The sequence below is a fragment of the Hyperolius riggenbachi genome, chromosome 11, assembly GCF_040937935.1.
Source record: "Hyperolius riggenbachi isolate aHypRig1 chromosome 11, aHypRig1.pri, whole genome shotgun sequence".
NCBI lineage: Eukaryota > Metazoa > Chordata > Amphibia > Anura > Hyperoliidae > Hyperolius > Hyperolius riggenbachi.
Genome location: NC_090656.1, coordinates 127,228,894 through 127,255,780, shown reverse-complemented (window position 1 = coordinate 127,255,780; position 26,887 = coordinate 127,228,894). Strand labels below are relative to the sequence as shown.

At 44.1% G+C, this 26,887-nt stretch overlaps 1 protein-coding gene and 1 long non-coding RNA gene across 4 annotated transcripts in view; one reads left to right on the top strand and one right to left on the bottom strand.

The window, feature by feature from the left end:
* Positions 1 to 26,887, top strand: part of LOC137538716 (uncharacterized) — a 793,867-nt gene that overhangs the window by 277,393 nt on the left and 489,587 nt on the right. The window lies entirely within an intron of this gene.
* The window catches only part of LOC137538614 (uncharacterized), a 59,970-nt gene that overhangs the window by 4,099 nt on the left and 28,984 nt on the right, over positions 1 to 26,887 (bottom strand). Inside the window, exons 3-5 of the mRNA XM_068260892.1 lie at positions 18,507 to 18,622; positions 14,783 to 15,007; positions 8,133 to 8,225 (exon numbers count right to left, since the gene is read on the bottom strand). Of these exons, the coding sequence (XP_068116993.1) occupies positions 8,133 to 8,225; positions 14,783 to 15,007; positions 18,507 to 18,622 (434 nt within the window). The remainder of the gene's footprint in view (positions 1 to 8,132; positions 8,226 to 14,782; positions 15,008 to 18,506; positions 18,623 to 26,887) is intronic.

The window sequence follows — 26,887 nt, the reverse complement described above, 5'->3', positions numbered from 1 at the left end:
CTTCTTTGACATCCGCTCCAGCTAGCTCTACTGAGGCATACGCTCTAGTTAGCTCTACTGAGGAATACGCTCCAACTAGCTCTGCTGAGACATTCGCTCCAGCTAGCTCTTCTGTGACATTAGCTCCAGCTACTTCTACTTAGACATCCTCTAGCTAGCTCTACTGAGACATCCGCTTCAGAGAGCTCTACCGAGACATCCACTCCAGCTAGCTTAGCATTCACTTCAGTTGTTAACAGATTCTGTTCCAATTATTGTCATTGCAGAAACAGTTCAACAGCCTAAGGGCAGGAAAAGAACTGCAGATGACTGCTCTACTCATCGTGTGGTTAGACTGTACGCATATTATTCTGCTTAACTCAGTTTAGTACCCCCCTTAGTCTCCACCCTTTGGAAAACGTAAGTGAAATTTCTGCAGGGTGGATGAATGATGAAAGTGTGGAAAGAGATTGTGCCTTTCGGTTGCTTTAAAATACCAACAGCATTTATAGGGACACAAATAGTTAAAGACAAATCTGGAAAACCTAAGCATTCTGCATACTTTTTCCTATCCTCATGCTAAATTGTCTTCAGTGCTTTGGAAACACTTCACACATGTGCACACATGGCTCATCCAGGGAAGGCAAGAGGGTGAACTTTGCAGGCAGCAGCTTATCAGCAGGGAATCCTATTGATCAGAAGAGGTCTATAACCCTGTGTGATCAATTGTTTCTCCTAGGAATGATCAGGAAATAATGTCTGCAGGCAGCCACAGAGATCACACAGCAAGGCATTCCACGGCTCCCAGGTTGGGTGGTTTTAATTTGGCGTTTGTCTGTCAGGGACGGTTGACAGCTCTTTAATAGACATTAGAGATTGGCTGCATGTACTCAACAAACTGCTGAATTGTGTATTTTTTGTAAGTCGTGCCGATGTAGACAAAGTCCTGTGAAATAAATGATTGTGTACAGAAACTGATTCCAGCTGATACACTAGATGGCTTAGGGAAGGAATAGATGCCTATCTCAGAAAACTTAATTTAAAGGACGTTGCAGATAGAAATTTATAGAAATATGCCAGTGGAGATTTTGGGGGAGTTTTCAACACAAAGCTTTTACGCAGTTAATTGCAAACTACATTACCGCATACCATTTGTTTGTGTCCTTCCTCTGTATCATCTGAATTTTAGTAGTGGATATTTTAGGCTGTACTGAACGGATGTATATCTGATTCTTAGTTTAAAGCTAACCAAAGCAAAAACATCCACTAAACATATAGCAAAATTACAACACCAACAGCAGTATTTAAAGTATTACCTTGCAGCCTGCAGGCTACAACTCCATTTTTTTTATTGGCATATAAAGTTGTGCAGTTACTTTTATATTACCTGTTTTCACCAGCCTTCCTCCATTTTTCCATTTTCCCCTAGTGTCATCTTCAACTGTAAAACAGTTGCCCAGTAACCAAAGGAAAGACATGCGTAGGTGTGGTGTATCTGTAATACACATGCCCAGGTAGTCAACATGCCCACCAAAACAACAGCCGTTACAGCGTCAGTAAAGGACCCAGACATCTTAAATGGGTATAGCTGCTCCAGTCTGGGACTAGGAACACAGGCTTCAAATTTAAAGCAAACTATTATTAAAGCAGTACTCTGCAATGCTAGGAATAAAACAGCTCATTTATTCACAATCTATAGCGGCTTCAGATCTAGCCTTTATTATGGCTGGCTGGATCGTAACTTGGGACCCACTCTGAAAGCTGCTGTGCTAGGCAACTACTTAGTGTTACACTGCGAGAGGCAAGACTGCAAAGAAGGAGTGGTAGCTTTGTGCTTCAAATCCCAGCTTGAACATTAAAACCCCTCGCTGTAGGCCCCACCCATTCCTTCGATTGCCTGGCAGCCCAACTCTCAGCTGAGTAAAACCTAAAAATATTGCTTGTCTACCGCCCCTCTGGTGGTGGATCAGCCTTGCTCAAGGAATTAGAACATGTATTTTGCATAACATTGAAACACTTTAGGTGGATAATGATGGGAAACTTTAACACATGGGTGGATACACACTTCTCCTAGTTAGGAAGAGAGCTACTTCTTTCTATGAATGAACTGGGCTTCTCTCAAATAGTCAACCCCCTTGCCCACACAAAGAGGCCACAGTTTGGACTTCATATTTCATTCATAACTTTTAATATCCAATGTGGAAATTGATCCAGTATTTAGGTCAGACCACCACACCATCCATGTTTCCCTTATAGCACCACCTGTAAAACACAAAGTTAGAGAACTAATAAAATATTGTTCGTTGAATCATTTGTCACCCCCACACCTTCAGAACCACATCAGTCTTGATGGACTGACAGATCACAACTTAGGCCTTGACTCCATGGTTCTTACATATATCCACTATGTATCAGCTGCTTTTGTCTCCATAGCTCCCTTACGCATTAAATGTTCCGCAGCATTACATCACGTTTGCTGGTTTGACAATTGTTAAGGAACTAAAGAAAGGGAGGCACAGAAAGGAGGCCCATTGGGTGTTAATAAAAAAGAGTGATTTCTCACCCATGAAGGCAGAGGTTGGAAAATAGGCAGGGAATGTCAGTGGCAATCTTGGTCGTTATTTTTCTGCACCTGCAGGTGTAAAGATCCTGTATGGAATGGTAAGCTGCAGCCAATGTTTGTTTCTGCTAATTGCTGCAGTCTCTCCTTCTACCATATGGAGCATGAGCTGAACCAGTCTATTATTGATGATATGAGGATGGATTTGAGGATTACTGAATAAAACGCCTCCATTACTTTCAGTGGAAGGCCAAACTTTTCTTTATTCAGCTGCCGTTGGTGGTACCTCTGTTGAGAGCTTTCTTGAGGATGGCAATATTGTTAAGGTGCTCATACATCAGGAGATTATGGGCAGATTTGACAAAGAGACAAATTTAGATTTAATCAAATCTGATTATAGATACATTTGTCTGTTCGTTAAAGCTGCCCGTATACTGCAGGCCAATTCCTGTCCGCTTTCAGCATGAAATCTTAAGGGAATTGTCTGTGCCCATCGCGTCTGCCCTGCCCCCCCCATGTATAAATGTGCTCCCCCGTGTGTGCATTTATAAATTACCTGTCCTGTTAGCCTTCAATGTGGTGTCCGTAACCTCATGGTGGCTCTCCGTACATGCCACTGGCGCAAAGCGTCTGACATTACAATCTATACGCCGATGCTAGACCCTGTGAGCAAGTTGCGTGTATGGAGGCTGCCTGGAGGTTCCGACACCGCGTAGAGGCTGACACAGGACAGATAATGTATAATGCACAGGGGGGCACATTTATACATTATGGCGGCAGCAGCGGGGGTTTCGTCGTTTCGTTGCTCATTTTGAAATCGGCTGCTGCACCGCCGGACACCCGAGCAACCATCTTGCACCAGACGCAATCACTAACTGGACCAATTCTGTCCCGAAATTGGTTGTATTGTCGATCAGGCCTGCACTTGGCGGCACCGATTTTCAACCAATTCGATAACAATCGAATTGGTTGGTTGTTTGGCCGCCAAAGTCGCCTTTACTTTTCCGTTTTAGATTGTTATAGATAATTGACCCAAGGAATTTCAATGACTTTACTTGGGTCACAGCAAATCCATTTATGATTGGGGGGGGTGCATGGGGGGAGTTTTTTCAAAATTAACTATCATCTCCATTATCTTGAGAGCATTTAGTTCCAATTAGTTTCTGCTGCACCAGGACGGAAGCTGTCTCTCCCACAACATGCCTTTATATGCAGACTCATCCCCTTTGCATATGAGACCAACTACCATCGCGTTATCTGCAATCTTCAGAACCTTGAGGCAGGGAACACCCTTGACTTTCAGTTTTCCGTGCGCGTTTTTCTGCGCACTTTTTCTGCACACCAAGTGTGTTTTGATGCAGGACAACGCGCGTTTTTTAACAGCAGCTGATGTAATTGATAGAGAAAACTCATGCAGAATGTCAGTTTTTTTTCTGCGTGCAAACAACACAGTAAGTGTGAACTAGCACATTGATTAACATGAGTTCTCAGTTTTTCTGTGCATTGTGTTCCCTGCCTTACAGTTTGTACACAAATGACTGCATCTCTACAGACCAGTTTATATTATAGTTAGGAGAGCAAACAGCCCTTAGGGGCACATGTGCCGACTTGTGTAAAAACAGTGATCATTCTCAATTGGTGCCACCGTGCTCCCTCCTGCTTGCGCATTACCGCCGCTCCCACCGCCGATCGTTAGCTGAATTAATGGGAACATTGTTCATTGTGCCTAATTGGTGGCGGAAAAAAACAAGGTATAGATCATTTCATAAGTGCTGATAAAGTTATTGGGGAATGAAAGGGAGGAGCGCTGAAATGTGAAAATTCCTTTCATCCATAAGGGGAAAACAACCTGCAGGCTGAAATGATTAAAGGGCCCCTACTGCAAAAAATAAAATAAAATTCATTTGTAGAGAAGTACATTTCTCCCAGTGTAAAATGTGCCATGAATTACCTTTCTGCCATGTTTCTATCACTTACAGTAGGAAGTAAACATCTGGCAGGGTTTGGACTAGTCCACCTCAACATGGGGATTCTCAGAATGTATTATTTGCAAAAGCACTCCCTGGAAAGGATCTATACAAAGATGCCAGACATTCTCTCTACTCATTTGCACACTATTTTTGCAGTTGGCCTAAGCAACTGCAGCTCAGTAAATGTTTTTAAAAATAAAGAAAACTCCCCCAGGAGGAGATGGGTCAGATCTGTCACATTTTTACTACCTACTGTAAGTGACAACAACATATGAGAAATATAATTTATAGTGCTCTGGAACAAATGTACATTTTATGCGTGTGCACGCACGTGTATTGTAACTTTTACAATTTTTCGTGAATGTAGTCCTTTAACCTATTAGTGCATGTTGGGATGTGGGAGAAAAACTGAATATCTGGAGGAAACCCATGTGAACATGGAAGAGCATTCAAACACCATGCAGATAATGTCCTCATAACCTTCGACCAACACCTTGCAAGTGCCTAGAAAACAATGGGAAACCTTTCAGGTAAACTATCTCTTCTCCTCTCAGTGATTGATCAGTGTGTAACACAGAAACACAGTACATGTGTACTTTTCTGACTAATCTTTTCCTATGAAAAAGTTGGTATGGATCTAGTATATACTGATAGTTTAGCTTCATATCTGCATGGTGAGACATGTGCAGGACCTCTCGTTATTTACCTGCATTCCTGATCACTCAATCACCAAGAAATCAATTTTTTATTGGTCACTACCGATCTGCCTGCTGCAGAATTCAAGAAAACTAGATCATTTTGATCAGATTGTTTCCTTGTTGGGAATGAAAATTGACTTAAGTGACTAAATCATCCATTAAATCATTCATTGGAACAGATAGAGCCACTTGGATTAGTGGCAAATTGTTTCCTAGAATACAGGAAGGATATGCGCCAAAATTTAGGTAGATGCATAGAGATCAGAGGTGTATGCAGTCTTTCTTCAGTCCCCCCCCCCCCCCCCCTCTTCCCGTAGTATGTACCAGCCATGATGTCTCCTTGCAGACTTTAAAAGCTGAGCATTCTATGCGCACACACTAGAAAATAAAAGCGTATAAGGTGGATCTTGTCACATTTCTTTGCATATCTCCTTCCTGCACTCCTCCAGCCTAGTGTGTTAATTGCAAAGTATATGGCAGCAGAAGCTGTGCTCTCACCTCTCTGCCGGAGTCCAGTGCTATGCTTCTGCCTGTCCGCTTACCACTCGCCTTAGTGCCTGGCATTTTCTACTGCATATAGCGTGATAACACGCAACATGAGGAGAGTGAGATGCTAGCACTAGAAGGAGCAGGAGACAGACTGGTTGGTTGCACAGTGTTTGTCTTTGACAGGGAGGTGAGAGGACTGCACTAACAATCTTGGTTGGGGGAGTGCAAGAGATGGACAGAAGGAGGCACAAAAGTGGACAGAGAGAGGTAGAGGTGTCTCAATGGAACAGAAGGAGGCACAGGTGGCGCTAAGTAAAAGGATGCACAAAGGTGGACAGAAGGAGCCACAAGGGGAGACACGGAACAGAGGTGGCACAGATGGTCAAAAGGAGGCACAGGGGGACAGAAGAAAGCACAGGAAGGCAGAAATGGTACGGGGCACAAAGGGGGTCAGGAGCAGGCATAAAGGGGGACAGAGAGAGGCACAAAGGGGGGTAGAGGTGGAACAAGGGTACTGAAGGAGGCATAAAGGGGACAGAAGGTGACACATAGTGATAGGATACACAATGCAAGAAAAAGAGGTACAGGGGTACAGAGGTTGGACAGAGGGACACAGTGGAGGCTGCCAGCAAGTTACACTATCCGAACCTTGAGATGCCTGCTCTCCAGGGACCAGCGCTGCTGCTCTTCAGGACAGCAAACTTCCTGTTGCTGCACTCAGGCAGCAGAAGTGGGTGTTTGTTTGAACCCCCATGGGGAGGGGGGTTTAATTTGAGGGCGGGTTTTAACCCAGGACCAATGGCACACCAGGCAATGCAGTTACCGTACCTCCCTGGTCTATACATGCATAAAAGGGACACCAGCTATTACAGGGACAGAAAGGTATGAGACGTGTCTCCAAAGGTTGACATAAACCTAAAAGATGAAAGTGTTTCTAACATGTATCCACTCTATTCAAAACAAAAGCTTTGTCTTGACTTTCACTAGAATGTTGAGTACTGTTAACATAGTATTACAATTCTACATTCAATTTTAGCACTTTATCTCTGAACATTTAAATAATGCAACAGTTCATATACAGGCCACAGTTCTTGGATATTTGCATACATTAAGTGGTTCATTAAAATGCTGGAGGAATATCTATTCCTCAAAAGGAGAGCAAGATGTCAAGTGAGTGTGCAAGAGCTGCTGCTGCTTTTACTTACTTCTAAGGAAACAAGGTAAATGTCTGTTCTTGCCTTCTAGGGAGGGAAAACAACAAATCCAGAGATGGTTTAATTTGCTAGATGTGTAGCTGCTGTGTGTAGCACAGGTCTGGAGGAAGCCCTAGGAGACCCTAGGCTCTCAGCATGTGGGTCATGTACCTCAGGGAGTACTTTAGATGGCTTCAGAAGATAGTTTTTGCAGTGAATTCATTATGGGAAGTTTTGAGACAACCAAAATGATAAATCCTATATAAAGATATCAGAATAAATATAAATTCCTCTCTACTGTGTACAAAACTTTAAAAGATACCCGAAGTGACATGTGGCATTGTCACAGGAGCCCTAGTGGCTGACCGCACTTAGCCTTCTAAACGGTGCCAGCGCACAGATCGTGCGAACTCTGGTCGCAGTCAATGCGCAGGAACCGTTAAGAATTAGCCGCAGACAACTCGGAAGGGAGCCTGTGAGACACGGGTGATTACAACTTCACCCACTGGTTCAGAGTAAACTGCCACCACCGCGGTTACCATGGGACCGTGGAGCCCACTAACTGACTGACTAGTCCTGCGAATAAAACGGTTAAACACACGGTATTCTGTCTAGCCAACAACAAACAAACAGTAGCGTATCTTCAGAGACCCGGGATCAGTTCTGTGTGTGCTGATAAGCAGGGTAGCGGACAGTGAATGACTTGGAGAAAGTCGTTTATTCACGCAATATAAATAATTAATATATACAGACAATTATTAAAATCACAATTATTAAAACAGTAATAGCCAGTATAAAAAAATAAAAGAAGGGAGAAAAATACTTAGTTTCTGGAAAGATGTCCTTTTTGTGGGAAAATCAGAGTTCTGGGTTTCAATCTGAGTTCAGAGTTCAGACCAGGTGGATGCCAGCATATCCTCAAGCTGGCACCTGATGAGTTCAAGATGTTTCAGTGTGGAGGACACTGAGTTTGGCTCCTCTGCCATTCTTATGCCCCTGATTCAGTAGGAGGGAGTGAGGGCGGGCCCACACCCCCCCTTAGAACATGAGATGAGTCCTCCCCTTGTCCTGGGGGCCAGAAATCATGCCTTAACCATATATGGGCTCTATCTCACAGAACCGTACAGGTCAGGGCAGATTTATTAATATTTTCAGGTCTGCCTCGATGTACCCAGCAGCCTGATACCAAACATGAGGGGTGGGACCCTTGTGGTATCATCAGGGCACTTCCGAACTGCCTAACTGGCAGTCTTTCCCTCAGGATGGTCTGAAATTCCTTCAGAACCAGCGCCAGATAGGGGCAAGCCTGCTCTGTTAGTTTGGAGGGTCTGCCAGCCTGGCAACACAGAAAATATGATACATATAGCAGTTTATGGAATATGAGAGACCCCTGGGATTTATACCAGGTCATTCCCAGGCAAAGGCTCTTTGAAGTTGGCAGCAGCAAGCCACATGTAGGCTCCCTGCTGGGAAAAGGAGTCGGAGTGTCTGAGTTTCCTCACTCTAGATTGGTTCTGTCATGGTGCTTGTCACCTTATACCTGATGGATGGGCCATCAGCACAGCTTGAAGCCAGGGACTCTCTGGGCCCAGGCTCATTAGCATATCAAAAGAGCCATCCAGCCTTTAGGATGGTGCTCTCTCTCTGCTAAGAAAAGGACTTCAGCTGCCCCTACACACTCAACCCAGATTGTATCGATTTGAAGCGCAATCGATGCAGGGAATCGAGTGCGATCGCTTTTTCTTCACGGGCGGTTCCAGGACGCGCCTGCGGCCCCGCAACCGTCCGTGACAGACATGATGAGATAGACGTGTATGTACAGTGCCTAGCACACAAATAACTATGCTGTGTTCCTTTTTTTTTTCTCTGCCAGAAAGAGTTAAATATCAGGTATGTAAGTGGCTGACTCAGTCCTGACTCAGACAGGAAGTGACTACAGTGTGACCCTCACTGATAAGAAATTCAAACTATAAAACACTTTCCTAGCAGAAATTAGCTTCTGACAGCAGGAAAGAGATAAAAAGGGTCAATAGTTAATACATTTTAGCTCTGGCATACTTCAATTAAGGTGTCATTAAAGTGAACCTTAAGTCTATGAAAAAAAGGAGATTTACTCACCTGGGGCTTCCCTCAGCCCCCCTGCAGCTGACGGTGCCCTCGCAGCCCCGCTCCGATGCTCCAGGACACGCCGGCGAACACTTACGGGTTCGCCGTCACTGGCCGACAAGCATGGGAACGCGAGTGATTCTTTCCGTTCCCAGCCATAATATCGCCCCCTATGCTGGCCAGGAGGCCGCAATAGCAGCATAGGGGGCGATATTATGGCTGGGAACGCGTGTCCTGGAGCATCGGAGCGAGGCTGCGAGGGCACCGAACAGCTGCAGGGGGCTGAGGGAAGCCCCAGGTGAGTAAATTTTATTTTTTTTCATAGACTTAAAGATCACTTTAAGCAAAAACAATAGAACAGTTAAAACTTAAAAAGTAGATTTAAAAATAAAATATAACTGTGGAATATCTTAAAAAGTCATTTTTAGGAGAAGGAAGATAGATACAACCATTTATTTTGTTAGTTTACTTTCACTTCGGGTGTCCTTTAAGGGCCAGTTTCCACTAGAAGCAATGCAATGCGGCTACATAGCCGAATCACACTGTGGGTGTTCTGAAACACACACGGCAATACAATAGTTTCCATTGCGTGCATGTTGTACGGAGCGGTGCGGAGCGATCCGAGATTCTGCAGCATGCTGCAGATGCTCGCACAACCGCATCTGCCCGCAGCCGCGTCCCATCTACTCAATTGACTTCCACAGTTAGATGCGGAAGTGACGTGGGCGCCAGATGGTAGATGCAGAAGTGACGCAGGCACCAGTGGAAGTAATGTGTAGCCGCAATCGCATCACTATCCCTGTGGAAACGGGCCCTAAGTTCTACATTTGTATTGTGTATATTCAGGTATAAACACAAGGTAGAGATTAGAAATCTTTTACGCACAATTATGGAGTATTCCTAATGCATACATGTGTATCTCAGATTTTACCTACAATATGGGGTTTGCACATACAGTACAGACCAAAAGTTTTGACACACCTTCTCATTCAAAGAGTTTTCCTTATTTTCATGACTATGAACATTGTAGATTCACTCTGAAGGCATCCAAACTAAGAAATAACACATGTGGAAGTATAGGAAACAACCAAAAAGTGTGAAACAACTGAACATATGTCATATTCTAGGTTCTTCAAAGTAGCCACCTTTTGCTTTGATTACTGCTTTGCACACTCTTGGCATTCTCTTGATGAGCTTCAAGAGGTAGTCACCTGAAATCGTTTTCACTTCACAGGTGTGCCCTGTCAGGTTTAATTAGTGGGATTTCTTGCCTTATAAATGGGGTTGGGACCATCAGTTGCGTTGTGGAGAAGTCACTAGCGCGCACTTCCTCCTTCAAGCCGGAAGGAGGAAGTGCACGCTAGTGAGTCTTGCAACACGTCCAATAGGCCGCATGCGAGACATGGTATGCATAGAATTCGGCGGAATTCTGGGCAAGTAACCCCTCGTCTCCCAGCCGCACACCTGAGGCAATTAAGCCTCTTTTTAATGACGAATTTGTGTAGCTCACTACTCATGAGCACCCATGAGCCCATCCTTCATCATATCATAAAGATCACCAAAACTGGATTTCAAAGGACAGCCACGGTGTGAGAGAGGTGTAAGCAAAGGAAAGAGAACGGATTATCAATAACCAAAGCACAAGAAAAGGTGATGGTTGTCACTACAGCACCAATAAAGGCATACAATAAAGGTGCTGATGCCTGCATCGGAATCTCACTGAAAATCCCACTGCACCAGAAAAGACGTAATAACATTACATATGTGGCGGCGCACAAGTCAGGCCCTACACGGGCTACGGCGTGCGCCGACATAACCTGTCTCACAATAAAGTGCTACTGCAGTGAGTGGCTATGGTTCCCATCTGGGCACCTTAGGTACAGGGAAACCATTGTGGTTGTATCCCCTGCTGCTATACCACTTTTCTGTAATAATGCTGATAAATGTCGTATTTTGGATTTAGCCTCATTGGATTCATAACACAAACAAAAATAGTCAACAGGGCATATCTACGTTAAGTATGACGTATCAGAATGGTCTGGCTAATATGTGGGTAGGTGATATTTTTCAATATAAAGGTGAGGGGGGGGGGGGGGGGGCACCCCAGCAAAACTGCAAGTGGTAAAGGGATGGAGATATGTGGGAATATAAGAAGAAGGCAGACCGAGAGTTAAAATCCCTGTAACAGAGGGGCCGGGTATGGGCATAAGGGAATAATATATAATATAATACAGGAATGGCCTCTCAAAGAAGGGCCCCTGTTAGGGGGTACATGCTGGTAAAAAGCCTAAAAAATGTAAATCTAGTACGTAACTATTAGATGCAGGTTGCCCTGCTCAGTTCAATATATGAGGAGGCTAGATGCAGGCAGGGCAGGGTAGCGCCGTCTAATGTGAATAGGATGAGAATGGAACCGGACAGTGCAGGATCGCGCTGTCAGAAGGGAGTTAATAAAGGTTCTTACCTTGGGCAAATAGCCTAGTGTCCGAGCGGCAAGCCGAACGTTTGGTAGATCGGCGCTATATATACATATGGAGATGTGAAGGAGATCAGGCGGGAATAGCACGTGAGAGTGGGACGCCGGAGGGAGGTACCTCACTTATGCCCATACCCAGCCCCTCTGTTACAGGGATTTTAACTCTCTGTCTGTCTGCCTTCTTCTTATATTCCTACATATCTCCATCCCTTGACCACTTGCAGTTTTGCTGGGGTGCCCCCCCCCCTTTATATTGAAAAATATCACCTACCCACATATTAGCCAGACCATTCTGATACGTTCTACTTAACGTATATATGCCCTGTTGACTATTTTTGTATGTGTTATGAATCCAATGAGGATAAATGTTGTTGTTGTTTTTTTAAAGGATCTACTATCTATACTGCTTTTTTATCATTTATGTTTAACCACTTAAGCCCGAAGGGTTGAAATTTTTTTACATCCGAGCAACTTTCACCCCCCATTCATTTGCCAATAACTTTATCACTACTCATCACAATTAATTTATCTATATCTTGTTTTTTCCGCCACCAATTAGGCTTTCTGTGGGTGGTATATTTTGCTAAGAGCCACTTTACTGTAAATGCATTTTAACAGGAAGAATAAGAAAAAAATGGAAAAAATTCATTATTTCTCAGTTTTCAGCCATTATAGTTTTAAAATAATACATGCCTCCATAATTAAAACTCACGTATTGTATTTGCCCATATGCCCCGGGTATTTCACCGTTAAAATTATGTCCCTATCACAATGTATGGCGACAATATTTTATTTGGAAATAAAGGTGCATTTTTTCCGTTTTGCGTCCATCACTGTTTAGAAGCCCATAATTTATTAAATCATATTGATATACTCCTTTGACATGAATATTTAAAAAGTTCAGACCCTTAGGTAACTATTTATGTTTTTTGTTTTTTTTATTATTGTAATTTTATTTTTATTTTTTAATTTAAACTTGTATGTGGGTATTTTTTGGTGTGGGAGGTAAACAGGTTTTTTTTTAATATATTTATAGGTTTATTCTTAAAAAAAAAATTTTAGGGGTGTAATTTGCTATTTGGCCACAAGATGGCCAGAATCAAAAAGTCCTGGTAGCGATCGATCTCGCTCCCAGGCAGAAGAAAGGAGACCAGAGCTCAGAAAAGCCGCAGCGTCTGAAGAGACGCTGTCGGCTTTTCTCCGGGGGGGTCCGATCAGCGAAAGGGATTTATAATCCCTTTCACTGATCGGTGGGCTAGCGGCCAGTAGCGGGGGCGCGCACGGGGGGGGGCCCGCGGGCGCGCGCGTGACCCGCGGGAGTGCGCGCAGCCCAACTGTACGAGAAATCTCGTCCAGTTGGGCTTAAGTGGTTAATGTGCAATTTGGTATATTCGTTATCTATTTTATTTTAATTTTTTAAGTTTTTATACTGCCGAGCGTCCAACTAGTGTTATTTGTTTACTTTCTAAGCACGCTAACCTGACCAGAGGAAGCGGTTTGTGCCGTGAAACGCGTTGCCGAAAGTGCTTTTATTTCAATAAAACAAGCAAACTTTTTTACCAAGTGAAGCCTCCGCGTATATATAAAGGAATATCGAATACACCATAAGGGCGCCTCCTATCTTTTTCGAAATACGACTTGTACTACCCCACTTGTGGAGTCCTTCACGACTGGCCAGGAGTGAAGCCTTTTTTCTAAGGAGCAGCGACCAATCCTCTAAAAGACCGAGTGGGGACGGGACTTCCCTACATGCTATACAGAGTGGTTGCTTTTGTGGCAACCCACACTTGTGAGTATAACTACTATTCTTACTTTTAAACCTCCTTACCTGAAGATAATACACCAGAAGGGCTCCTGGTACCCCTGCGGTTTTTTTCTCTTTCCCTTTCTGTACTTGTTACAGCTTGCAAAATGCTGATAAATGAACACTAGTATAGACAACAAATGTTGGATGGACATGCAGAGCACAATCTGTAACGGTTACTAAACAGGTCATCGGAGAAATTATCACAGTTTGCAGAAATATTGACAATGAGACAAGAGTGTGCAATAGTATTTATTGCAAAGCAATAAAGTGGAAAACCATACATACCAACATGAATGCAAATTAAATGCAAACCACATGCAAACACAATATATACAATGAATCACCCATAAACCAGAACAGTCAGTGTGCACACATACGGTACATCCAACACCCTGACTAACTATCTATTTACAAGAAATGTGCAGGAGATATAAACAGATATATACAATAATACGCAGTACCAGAGGTTCAAGCAGTATCAGAGTCAACAGAAGAGCAAGGTCAGCAGATCAAGGCACAGTATAAAAGAAACAGGAAAATATCAATGTCAGAGACAAAATTAACTGGTTCGGCTAAAAGTTATCAAGGTCAGATACAGATACAGGAAACAGGTTCAGATCAGGGAACAGGTATAGGTAATGTCTAGAAACTCAGGTCTGAAACAACTACAAAGTTCTGGCAACTGGCTGAGGTAAGGGGCAGTTCTTAAATAGACCATGGCCTCGGTTCATCATTGTTTTTGAGATAACTTTTTCCAGTTTGTTAAATTACCGAATTCAAAGTTTATCGATTTCTACTTGTATTCATCAAGGTTTTTCCACATTCGGTGTGAATACGATAAAATATCGATAACAATGCGGTAACCATTCGGTAACATGTCGATATTTCCATTTTACAGCGGTAATTTAACACAAGGCCATAAGATTCCCATGGAATTGTGGGTAAAAGGCAGTCCTTTGAACACTACGTAGCAACATTCTGAATAGGGCTTAACACCTGGACCAGGATTCTGGAAGTGGCTTGGGACAATCCCACAATTTTGCCAGCTGCGGCTTGATAGGAGCCTTTTCTAAAATAATATAGTGCAGCTAGCAAATTAGTTAACCCTGGCACTGCCTGTGTTCTCTTACAAGATGATTCAAGAGAAATGCAGATGTCCTGGTATAGCAAATAAATCTATTTTCTTGCAAATTGATATGGTTCTAGACCTTATTCTTGCCCTTCTGCGCCTTTGAATCACTTTCAGCTGATACATAACCACTTCAAATGGCTCCATTTTCTCTGTCAGCAATCATCTGACAGGAATAATGACAGAGCAGTGAAGGAGATAACTAATCCTAAATGTAATGCTAAACCACACCCACTTTCATTTTTATGAATTGCACTTTCTTCCGTTTTAACACGTTACTAACGAATGATTGCCGAATTATTACCGAATGCTCGCTAACAGCTGTAGATAAATTTGATGAATCCTGAAATCAACTTAACGAATTCGGTATTTTACCAAACTGTCGTTAACCAATTCGATAAGTCTTGATGAATCGAGGCCCATGTGATTAGACACTACAGGATGCAGCATGTGGTAAGAAGTCTCCATGAAAGTTCTCATGAAGCCATCCGGAGGCCCAACAGGGAACTGCAAGTCTTTGAAATAGAAGCAACAGGCCACCTGCTGGTGGATGTTGGATGTTGGAGGTTCAAGATTATGCAAAGTCCTTTGAACCTTCTGCTGGTGGAGCAATGAATGTTCAGGGCAATCCAAGTTACCACCACAACCAGCAGGCAGGAAATGGCAGGACACAGTTCGTGACACGATCTGACTTGTATATCTGTCTAGCAGCATGTATGTTTGGCTTGGCCAAGTTTGAATCTTTCTTCTGCATATGCGCATGTATTTTTTTATGGGGAACGAGGAATAAAAAAAAACTCTCTCTGGGGGAATCTACAATAGATATGAGCCAAAAAGTCCAAAGCTGCCAACAGCTATTCTCTGAGTAGGACTTGCTATAGACCTTGGGAAACTCTTGTACATACAGTATTTCACAAAAATGTCAGAGGTGTACTTACTTTTGTGAAAGTATTTTATTATATATTTTCATGTGAGAAACCCAAATAGGTATAAGTTGGAAAGCAGGTGATGATAAATGCTGCACTTGAAAAGAGTAGAATATAACATACAATTTGAGGGCCTAACAATGTAAGAGGCTGCAGAGATAAAGTCTGCTGATGCATTCAGTCACAGTCTGTAAGCTAATTGGCCCAGATGGGAAACGTGATCAGAGAGCAAAGAAAAGGGATCCGACAGAGAATGAAGCAGTTGAAAAAAAGTTCCGGCCATCTGTGAGAGAGAAATCTGCTCACTGAAAACGGCCCTTTTCTCTGCCCTCTGATCATGTTTCCCATCTTGGCCAATGTTCAGAGATAAAGTGCTAAAATTGAATGTAGAATTGTAATACTATGTTAACCGACTTATTCTAGTGAAAGTCAAGGCAAAGCTTTTGTTTAATTTTGAATAGAGTGGATAAATGTTAGAAACACTTTCAGTCTTTTATGTTTGTTTATGTCAACCTTTGGAGACACTTCTCATACCTTTCCCACCCCTGTAATAGCTGGTGTCCCTATTTTGCATGTATAGACCAGGGGAGTACAGTAAACACAGAGTAGCCTTGAGGCTACTTGCACACCAAGACAAGGTCGCATAACGTGCACCTAACGCAAGGCCTGGTGCTCTTCGATGTGGAGGTCAGAGTGAGCCGCATTGTGCAGCTTACTCTGACGTCCGTGATGCGTACTCTTGGACGCATGCGGCATCACGTGGTCCCGCCGGCCAATCGCCGCACAGAGCGGCCGCACCGGGAAGTAAACACTGCACGTCACAACGTGCAGTGAATATTAATAAGCCAAGTGCCTGGCCGCTCTCCGCTCCTCCCCAACATGACTGAGCATGTGCAAACAGTCTAACGCGGCTTAGGCCGCTGTAACGCTACAGTATGCTGCACTTTCGGAAGAATGTGCAGCGTTACATGTAACGCAACGTGGGCAGTGTGAACAGCCCACTTGTGTTACATTGCTGTGCGTTGGGGGAGCGTTACAGGCTGCACTAACGTGCGCCTGTAACGTCTTAGTGTGTAAGCAGCCTGAAAGAGGGAAAAAAAAAATGAAACATAACTTTTAGTGAAAGATCAAAGATAAGAATGTAGTAGCGCTGCTAACACATACTAGTTTGGTGATAGAACAGTGGAAGGTGACACAGGCTAGCGCTACTACATTTTTTTTCTTTGATCTTTCATTAAAACTTATGCTTTTTTTTTTTCCCTAAATTTTCCTCTTGCAAGACTGATCTGTGTATAGACAGATAAATACCCATATACTATCTGAAACTACCCATCAAACCCCTTGTAGACCCATGTTCTCAGATCAGCTACTAGCATGTAGTGTAACAGGAGACCTCCCACGGCAGATAAATACAATAGCAATTAGCTAAACACCCCCCCTCCCCCTCCAAAAAAAACAAAACAAAAAACAAACCCATCCTGACTATTTGGACTAATTCCTATTCTATTAAGCAGAAGACACAGTGGACCTGTGGGGACATCAGACTACCACCCATTCAATCGCAAATGCTCAGTTTGTGCGGCAGCATTTAATGTCTGTTCTGGTCATCCCTCTACGCTTACTACATATTGCAGGTAGTGTAATCAATGAAATGAATGTTGTGTGAGCAGCCAACTACCTCTATGTGTGGTGCTTTGTTGGCTGATCTAGCAAGTCTTTGAAAACCTTCAATTTTATGTAATTTCCACTCTAAATAACAGTGGCTGCTTGGCCTTGGTTAACATTTAAAAATAGCATGGGACTAAGTGAAGCTAAGATTTTCTTTCCTCTTTGAAATGCTGTCATTTGCATTCTTTTGGCTTGTAGTAAGCTGTCATTGCACTGCGTACAAAAGCAAGAAAACTGTAACTAACCCTGTACATATGTTAGTGTGCCCCTGTGGTTAGGAGACAGACTGCATAATTAAATGTTGTGTAATGTTTACCTGCTGCATTGCTCTGGAAATAACACAGATTTTTTTGGGGTGGCTAAGTGGCTAGAAATCTTGTTTTACAGTGCTAGCAACTCAGGCAGCAGACTATCTGCATGGATGGGATTCTCTTTCCATGTCTGTGTGGATTGTCTCAGGTCAGTCTCCTTGTATACCTCAAAAATAAAACACATACTGGCTTGCTTACAAACTGGCCCTAGACCAGGGTAGGCAAGTTCAACTATGAGCCTGATTCTTGAGCAGTATGTGGGCCGGTTTGAATCCCAGCCAGGGCACTATTTGCAAGGCGTTTATATGTTCTCCCTGTGTCTGTGTGGGTTTCCTCTGGGCATTCCGGTTTGCTCGCACACCCCCCAAAAATACAGATAAGTTAATTGGCTTCCCCCTAAATTGGCCCTAGACTATGATACATGCACTACACAATACATACATAGATCTAGGACTATGGTATAGGGACAGGATTGTGAGCCCCTCTTAGGGACAGTTAGTGACAAGACCATATACTCTGTACAGCGCTGCGTAACATTTTGGCACTAAGTAAATACTTAAAAAAACCGAAAACATACATACATATATATATATATATATATATATATATATATATATATATATATATATCTACCTATCAACTCCTGGAAGTCTGTGGTGCAACATGGCATTGGTGGATGGAGGGAGACATGATGCGCTAGATGTGCTCAATTGGATTCAGGTCTGGGGAACGGGTGGGAATGGAACGTCCATTCCCAGTTGGCTGATGGTGTAATGGTTAAGGGCTCTGCCTCTGACACAGGAGACCAGGGTTCGAATCTCGGCTCTGCCTGTTCAGTAAGCCAGCACTAATTCAGTAGGAGACCTTTGGCAAGTCTCCCTTACATTGCTACTGCCAATAGAGCGCGCCCTTGTGGCTGCTGCTCTGGCGCTTTGAGTCCGCAAGGAGAAAAACGCAATATAAATGTTATTTGTCTTGGCTTGTCTTGTCCATAGCATCAATGCCTTCATCTTGCAGGAATTGCTGACACACTCCAGCCACATGAGGTTTAGCATTGTCTTTCATTAGGAGAAGCCTAAGGCTAACTGCATCAGCATGTGCTCTTACAAGGGGTCTGAGGATCTCATCTCAGTACCTAATGAAGCACAAGGGGGGCTGTGTTGCCCCCCAAAGAAATGCCACCCCCACCATTACTGATCCACTGCCAAACCAGTCATTCTGGAGGATGTTGCAGGCAGCAATACGTTCTCCAAGGCGTCTCCAGACTCTGTCATGTCTGTCACATGTGATCAATGGGAACGTGCTTTCATCTGTAAAGAACACAGGGCACCAGTGGTGAATTTGCCAATCATGGTGTTCTATGGCAAACATCATGCACGGTACGGTGTTGGGCTGTAAGCACAACCCCCACCTGTGGATGTCCGGCTCTCATACCACCCTCATGGAGTGTGTTTCTGACTGTTTGAGCAGACACATGCGCATTTATGGCCCGCTGGAGGTCATTTTGCAGGGCTCTGGCAGTGCTCCTCCTGTTCCTCCTTGCAAAAAGGCAGAGGTAGCAGTCCTCCTGCCCTCCTACAGCCTCCTCCACATCTCGTGTTTTACTGGCTTGTCTCCTGGTAGTGCCTCCATGCTCTGGACACTGCACTCACAGACACCGCAAACCCTCTTGCCACAGCTCACAATGATGTGCAATCCTGGATGAGCTGCACTTCCTGAGCCACTTGTGTGGGTTGTAGACTCCATCTTATTCTACCACTAGAGTGAAAGCACCGCCAGCATTCAAAAGTGACCAAAACATCAGCCAGAACCACTGCTTTATTGGGGGATGTCTTGCTAATTGCCTATAATTTCCACATGTCTATTCCATTTGAACAACAGCATGTGAAATTGTCAGTCAGTGTTGCTACCTAAGTAGACAGTTTGATTCACAGAAGTGTGTTTGACTTGGAGTTACATTGTGTTGTTTATGTGTTCCCTTAATCATCTTTAGTGTACAGCACTCTGTGTGGCTGTATCTGTGCTGAGCCACACCCTTAGTTTTATCTTCAAAGCTTGTCTGCAGGAAACAGCACAAGGTGTTTTCACAGGAGTACAGAACACGACCGCAAGAGACGCTAGAGTGTGCGGCGTGTTAGCGGCTGCTACGGAGAGGACCCCGGGACACTGCCCTAGAGCTGAACTTTGGCGAGGGACACATGGGCTTCTAGGGGCTGGAGGAAGCCCAAGATAAGTAAATCTCATTTTTTCATACCAGGCCACTGGATAGAATCTGGGGATAGAATCACAGTGTAACTATAAATTCCCTCTTGGTCAAGCAAAATGATTGGAAATCAATATAAGGCATAGAGAGGTGTTTTACAGCGAGAGTTTGTTAACCAGCCGGGCGGTATGGACGAGCTCAGCTCGTCCATCACCGCCGGAGGCTGCCGCTCAGGCCCTGCTGGGCCGATTTTCATCAAATAAAAAGCAGCACACGCAGCCGGCACTTTGCCAGCCGCGTGTGCTTCCTGATCGCCGCCGCTCTGCGAGCAGCGGCGAAAGAGGGTCCCTCCAGCCGCCTGAGTCCTGTGCAGCCGGAACAAATAGTTCCGGCCAGCGCTAAGGGCTGGATCGGAGGCGGCTGACGTCAGGACGTCGGCTGACGTCCATGACGTCACTCCGCTCGTCGCCATGGCGACGAAGTAAACAAAACATTGCTCATTGCGGCCTTCCGTGTCACTTTTGGCCGCCGGAGGCGATCAGAAGAACGCCTCCGGAGCGCCCTCTAGTGGGCTTTCAGTTGGCTGCATGAAATAGTTTTTTTTTATTTTAAAAAAACCCTCCCGCAGCCACCCTGGCAATCTTAATAGAACGCCAGGGTGGTTAAATGATATGAGAGGAGTCAACATAAATCTCAAAGCTGAACCCTAAGTGACTTGAATTTGTTGTTGATGTGTATTTTGTTCAGTGTGGTTCATATTACACTTCTTCTCCATAATATGTGCTGGCATCAGTCCTAGCAGGAAAGGGTAAAAGAACACATCCTGCAGGAGGGTGAGAGATCCATATATACAGAGAATGATGAATATTATGATGAGAAAGAAGATAGACTGCATGAAAAATTTTACTGTTCCCTAATAAAATCCTGCTACTGGATGAATTATTTCTTAATTAATGGCTGTTTATCAATGTCATTTCGGCCCATCAGGGAACGAAGTAGATCTGTGAATAATGGTGCACTTCTGCACGACTATTCTTGATCGACAGGGTTTAGCATAATAAATGCCCACATTTGTATTATTTGCCCAGCAAGCTTGTCCCATTTACATTGAAGAGTATCAGGATGGTGGTTTAACAAAATAACTTTTGGAGATGTAAATTGGGTCACTTCATCTCTTCGCGAACCTCCGCAAAAAGTTTGGTTCGCTCGAACTTTTGCGAACCGTAATAGACTTTAATGGGGATGCGAACTTTCAAAACTAGAAACATTTATTGTGGCCAGAAAAGTGATGGCAAAGATGTTTCAAGGGGTCTAACATCTGAGTTTTTTGCGTGGATGAGTGGGATACACGCCAAAAGTCCCGGGAAAAAAATCTGGATTTGACGCAAAGCAGCGTTTCAAGGGCAGAAATCACATTGCATGCTAAATTGGAGGCCTAAAGTACTTAAAAACATCTTGCATGTGTATACATCAATCAGGGAGTGTAACTAGAGTACTGCTTCACACTGACAGACCAAACTCACTGTGTGACGCACCGCAAACAGCTGTTTGTGTAGTGACGGCCGTGCTGGACTGGTGCGCACCATGGCGAGAGTGCATGCCATGGCGGTTTTCAAGCCCATATGGTCGCCGGGCTGAGATAGCTCATTGACAGAACAACAGTGAGCTGATCGAATTTGGTCTGTCCACAGTGAAGCAACGACCTTATTATCTTGGGTGTGCCCCCCCTTCCCCAGCAGCCTTAAAAATTCAGGAATCCGCCTGTAGTCCTGGACCCTGTTGGTGGTTGCGAAGAAGGCAGTCAAGCGGCCTGCAGGAAGAGATGCTGTGTGAGGACCGACTTAGTCTTGGGGCAGGCAGTCACACGGCGTGCAGGCAGAGATGCTGTGTGTAGGGACTGACTAAGTCTTTGGGCAGGCCTGACCGTGCTTTGCAGATCAGGCATCCGTGGTCAGATGGACCCTTGACCCAACACTGTGTGCCAGAGATGTCACCACTTGCCTTTCAAAATCACGGCACAGTTTAGGTATCGCCTTTTTGAGAAATAATTGCGGCCTGGTATCTTACACTGAGGTGTGTGGCTTTGCTTTTGTGTGCTGCTTTTCCTCAGGTGGTCATCCCATTGCAGTTTGTGCATTGTAATCATGTGCCTTCGTAAGGTAGTTGTCCCTACGCGGGTATTGGTTTTTCCACAGCTCAATTTTCGGTGGCAGAGAGTACAGATGGCATAACTCTTATCTGAAGCAGACACACAAAAAAAGTCCACACTGCTGAGCCCTGTGATGATGGCTCTTTGGTGATGGCTGCCGACGGAGTGTTAAGTGGGGTGCCAGAATCAGAGCAGGAGGAGGAAGATATGTCACGCTTCCATGCGGAAGCTGAGGAAGGAGGTGTTTTGCGTTAGTCAACTACGTCCTGACAATATTGGGGGTTGATGGCATGTGCCTTCTTCTGAACACTGTACTTTGGTCGAGGGCCGCATGAAATCACGACAGCGCGACCTCGAACAGACCTGCCAGGTGGCCTGCCTCTGGCTCTGCCTCTTGTTTTGTCCATATTAGGGGGGATGATGTGAAAGGTATGCACTGACTTGACTAATACAATGTATGGTTACACAGGTGCAGTGAACAGGTTGCAGTGACTGCTGCTACAACAATGTGCGGTTACACAGGTTCAGTGAACAGGTTGCAGTGACTGCTGGTACAACAATGTGCTGTTACACAGGTGCAGCTAACAGGTATGCACAGACTGGTATATAAAACAGCGTGCGGTCACACAGGTGCAGTGAACAGGTATGCAGTGACTGGTATTACAAATGTGCACCTGTCACACACAGACACAGGTACCATGAACAGGTGCAGTGACACTGCATGCGGTCATCTAGGTAGGTAGGTGCACTGAACAATAGGTGGGTATGCACTGATTGTATTACAGTTGTGCAGCTGTCACACACACAGGTAGTCACTGAATGTGCTGGGCCTGGCAGTGGCACAGTAGGAATTACCTACCAAGGCTGTATATGCAACACAAGTGTCTGTGGGACACACACAAATAAAAAAAAAATTATATCACAAGAACAACATTAGGTCTCAAAAGAGCTGTTGAGGATGAGGAGTGCTTTTTAGCAATAAGATCAGCAAGAAGGAGCAAGCTGACAAGCCTACCACAAGAGCCTAACTAAGCTTCCCCTATGTCAGCAGGTTCTCTCCCTTCTCTAATTACTGCAGCCACACGAGTGAGTGAAATGGCTCACACTGCCTGTGTTTTATAAGGGGGGGGGGGGTTCCAGGAGGGAGTGTAGCCTGAGGCTCCAGGAGGGAGTGCAGCCTGATTGGCTACCCTGTGCCTGCTGACTGTGATGTAGAGGGTCAAAGTTGACCCTAATGATGTAGTTTTGGGGGGCATGTCGAACCGCCATAAAGTTCGCGTTCGATCGCGAACGTGAACCACCGAAGTTTGCGCAAATAAGTTCGCATGCGAACCATTCGGGCCATCTCTACTATCAGGAGCCTGAATGGAGAAACAGGGTTTGACCACAGTTTGCAGTATACAGACACAGGGAATAAGGTGCAAAAATAATGATTTATTGCAAATGCAATAATGCAAGCACACATACAAGCGTAAATGCAAATATCATACAAACATATGCACAGCACATAATATATACAAATAACCCGGGAAGCAGTGACAAATATATACAACACCTGACTATCTATCTAACGAAGTGCACAATAATATATACAGAAAATATATATATACAATCGCAGTACAAAATGGATTAGGCAGAATATCCGAGTCAGCAGGAGAGCAAGGTCAGCAACAGGTTATCAGAAAAGCACGGCACCAGGGATAAGGCAAAAGGAAGGTCTCGGACAGAAGTAACAGGGTTCAGATACAGGAAGGCATAAACCGAGATTAGGGCAAGGATCAGAAACCAGGATGTCCAGAAACTCAGACCTGGGAGCTCAAAGTTCTGGCAATTAGCAGGGGGAAGAGGCAGTTCTTAAATAGTCCAAGTGATAACAAGATGCATGTGATGAATTGTAGAAAATGAGGACTGCTCACAGTCCATAGAGCCGTCTGCTGGTGGCACAGTGAAAGTCCCATCAGCCCATGCAAATGCTGCCACCAGCAGGCAGGAAAAGGTTATGCATGAGTCGTGATTCATTTTAACTCTTTATTAGCTTCAAATGAAATTTTTCAAAAAAATCTCATTTTGCTGCCTAGTGCAACCAAACGAGCGGGTGGCAGGTAGCAGTTATAGGTATCTGTTCCGGATGCTTCTTTTCTTCCCCACCCGCAGCTCTGAACTTCCTACAGGTCTTTTTTTTTTTTCATTTGACTTCCTACAAGTCTTCTGGGTCCCGATCGCATCCGATCACATGATGACTTATGATTGGGATCCTGGAGACCATATCAGCGTTATAGCACCACCCAGTGGTGGAAGAGGGGTGATGGAAGAGAGCACTGTAATGTTGACATGGTTTCCTGGATCTCGATCACATTTCATGTTGTGTTCAGAACCGAGAAGACATGTCAGGTTTACATTGCCATTATGGTGGAAGAAGAAGAAGCTGTCCAGACAGGTAAGTACCAAGCTGGAAACACTTCCCCAGTGACAGGAAAAATTTGGCCCTGCAGCCAAATAAAGTTTTACTTTATTTGGCTGCTAAAGTGTTAAAAATAGAGATGAGATTAATCCCATAATTTCCTCAAATCTGAATCCAAAAAGATTCTCAAATCTTTTGAATCTCTCATCTTACAAATCCTGTACATAAGAATTGTGTATATTCTAAGTCTAGCTACTATTCTTACACAGACCACATATTTCTTATTTACAGGATTTGTAAGATTTGACATTTGAGACATTCAAGATTTTTTTTTTTGGATTCAAAGAAATTTGGGATTCGGCCTGTCAGGAACCGGCCCCGCTGCACACCTGCAGATATGGTTCCCGATTACGGTTTTGACCAGATCAAGCAGGGAGCAGCCTTATTCCAGCTACAACAAGGCTGTCGCCCCTCAAAGCACTTCTCACTGCCACCACTAGCTGCTGCTAGACACTTCAACGATTCCCACTCTGCTGTCGAGTGATCTGCACACAGTCCGCGTTTTCGTATTTGGGTCAGCTTTGCGCTTAGGCCAAACACGGGAACGCCACAAACACAATACAATCGTACAGTAGCAAGGCACAATCAGGCACTGAACTTGTAACGCAAATTACACTGCAGTCTCTTTCTAGGTTATGAGTTAGTTCAGTACATCAGAAGTCAAACTTATTAAATAATGATTTCATATTAGATCTCCCCATAGATCTAATTTCCACAGGTAAAATTGTATTTTAGCACACACATCCAAAGACTTCCCTACTCCAGGTGACAAATGCCCAAGCAAAATACACATCTGAGACAGTATTTCATAGCAGATCAAAGGTAAGGACCTGACTGGCTATTGACCTAATAAGCCATTTTCTGGCCAGAGGCTAGCAAACCAATTTAGCAGTTCCTGCTCCTACTATTCACAAAAGTTCACCCTTCAGATGCAAATGTACTATATACTGGCCTACAGAAGATCCAATTAGCAGCGTCCAACTTCCAGAAGAACTGAATACAGAAACTCAAAGTATCAGCTTCCTTCAGCCAGACACATATGACACAGACAGAAAAGGTGAAAATATGGCTTCCACAAGATACAATATGGCTGCTATGTTCTGCATATTACCGTACATATCCTCATCACCACATATATCATCACACGGCCCATCTCAAGTTAATAAAGAAGGAAAAATCTGAAATTGTTTCTTATATGTATCAAAATATTAAACTGATTCTGAATTAGTCTTATATACCAATTTGCACCTTTTTTTAAGTTTGATTAAAAAAAATGTTTTTTTGAACAACACTTTACGTACCCCAGGAGGCGATGGCAGCACTGCCAAATGCAGGCTGCACCCAAATTGACCAAAAGCATAGATTTGCAGAGCCTACACACAGGAAGACACAACTTGCATTCAAAACAGATGCAACAAATGGAGGATGTTGGCTTCCAATAAACAGTTTGCACGCAGTTTATTCAGTACTAGACTCTTCCACCCCGTTGAGGGGTCCTCACGAAACAGTCCTAACCTCTAACAATTAAACATAGTGTAAACCTGGGGCAGCTAGCCATAATATGGTCTACACATTTTCTAAAGAACAGCAAAGGAATTGGCAGCACTCCTTTTCAGGCTGCAACTGAAATGAAACCAACAGAGGTGTGCAAAGTCCCCCCAGAGACTTAAATACACACCATAGGGTTGATATACTAAAGTTAGCGTCGCATAACAGCGAGAGTTATTAGCTGTTACGCGCACTATAAAACTTAAGTGCCTTAATTAGTTTCCTTGCACGCTATCGGCAGCATAGCATGCTTAATCTGGGAGCTGGGACTTGGCGCACGCTATGCTGCTGAATTGCAGCATAGCGAACATTAATACTCAAATGCAGCTCCTCTCCTCCCGCCCTTATCACCAGCAGGTCCAGTTACATTAAAGGACCTGATCCCTGCACTCTGATTGGCCCAATAGACTGTCTGGCAAGTAAGCCTACACATGGGCAGATTGCACAACTTGCATTCAAAACAAATGGAGGATGTTGGCTTCCAATAAACAGATTGTGTGCAGTTCTCAGTACTAGACTCTTCCACCACATTGAGTGGTCCTCACAGAAGAGACCTAACCTCTAACTTACTACTAATTAAGCATAGTGTAAACCTGGCGCAGCTAGCCATTAAATGGTCTGCACATTTTCTAAAGAACATCAAAGGAATTGGCAGCCTTAGTATGTACCAATTGTATTTCTTCCTTAGTAACCACAATTGCCTGCTCACTCTTTTGTCTCATTGATCTAAAGCGATCACTCACTTCTAGAGACTGATGGCAATGATACACTATCGGTCAACAGGAAAGCATGGCTTCAGCTGTCAGCACAGCTCCTTGCATTCCCACCTGACAAAATTGGGTGTGTTTTCAACTGAATGGGAGTGAGCAGGAGGCTGGTGTTCATACATCTGGCCTGTACATGGCACTGTTCTATTTGTGGTCCTTTATAAGATTATCTAGACTGTGGCTTGTTCGTTCCTTTTTTCTGCCTGCCTGGACACACAGAGAAAAGCCCCTGTTTATGTAGAGAGTTGATGAATCCTATAAATAGTCCTTCTTTCAGTTATCCTGCCTGTGTGACTCTTGACACAATAGCAGGTAACCGAGGAGGAGATGGACGTCGGAGGAATCTATTGATAGGTGAGAACTGTATATTGGTAGCAGTAGGGTATTGTACCATGTGTAAACTGTTACCTCTTTACTCTGTAATAAGATCACATGGTGCTGGGACAT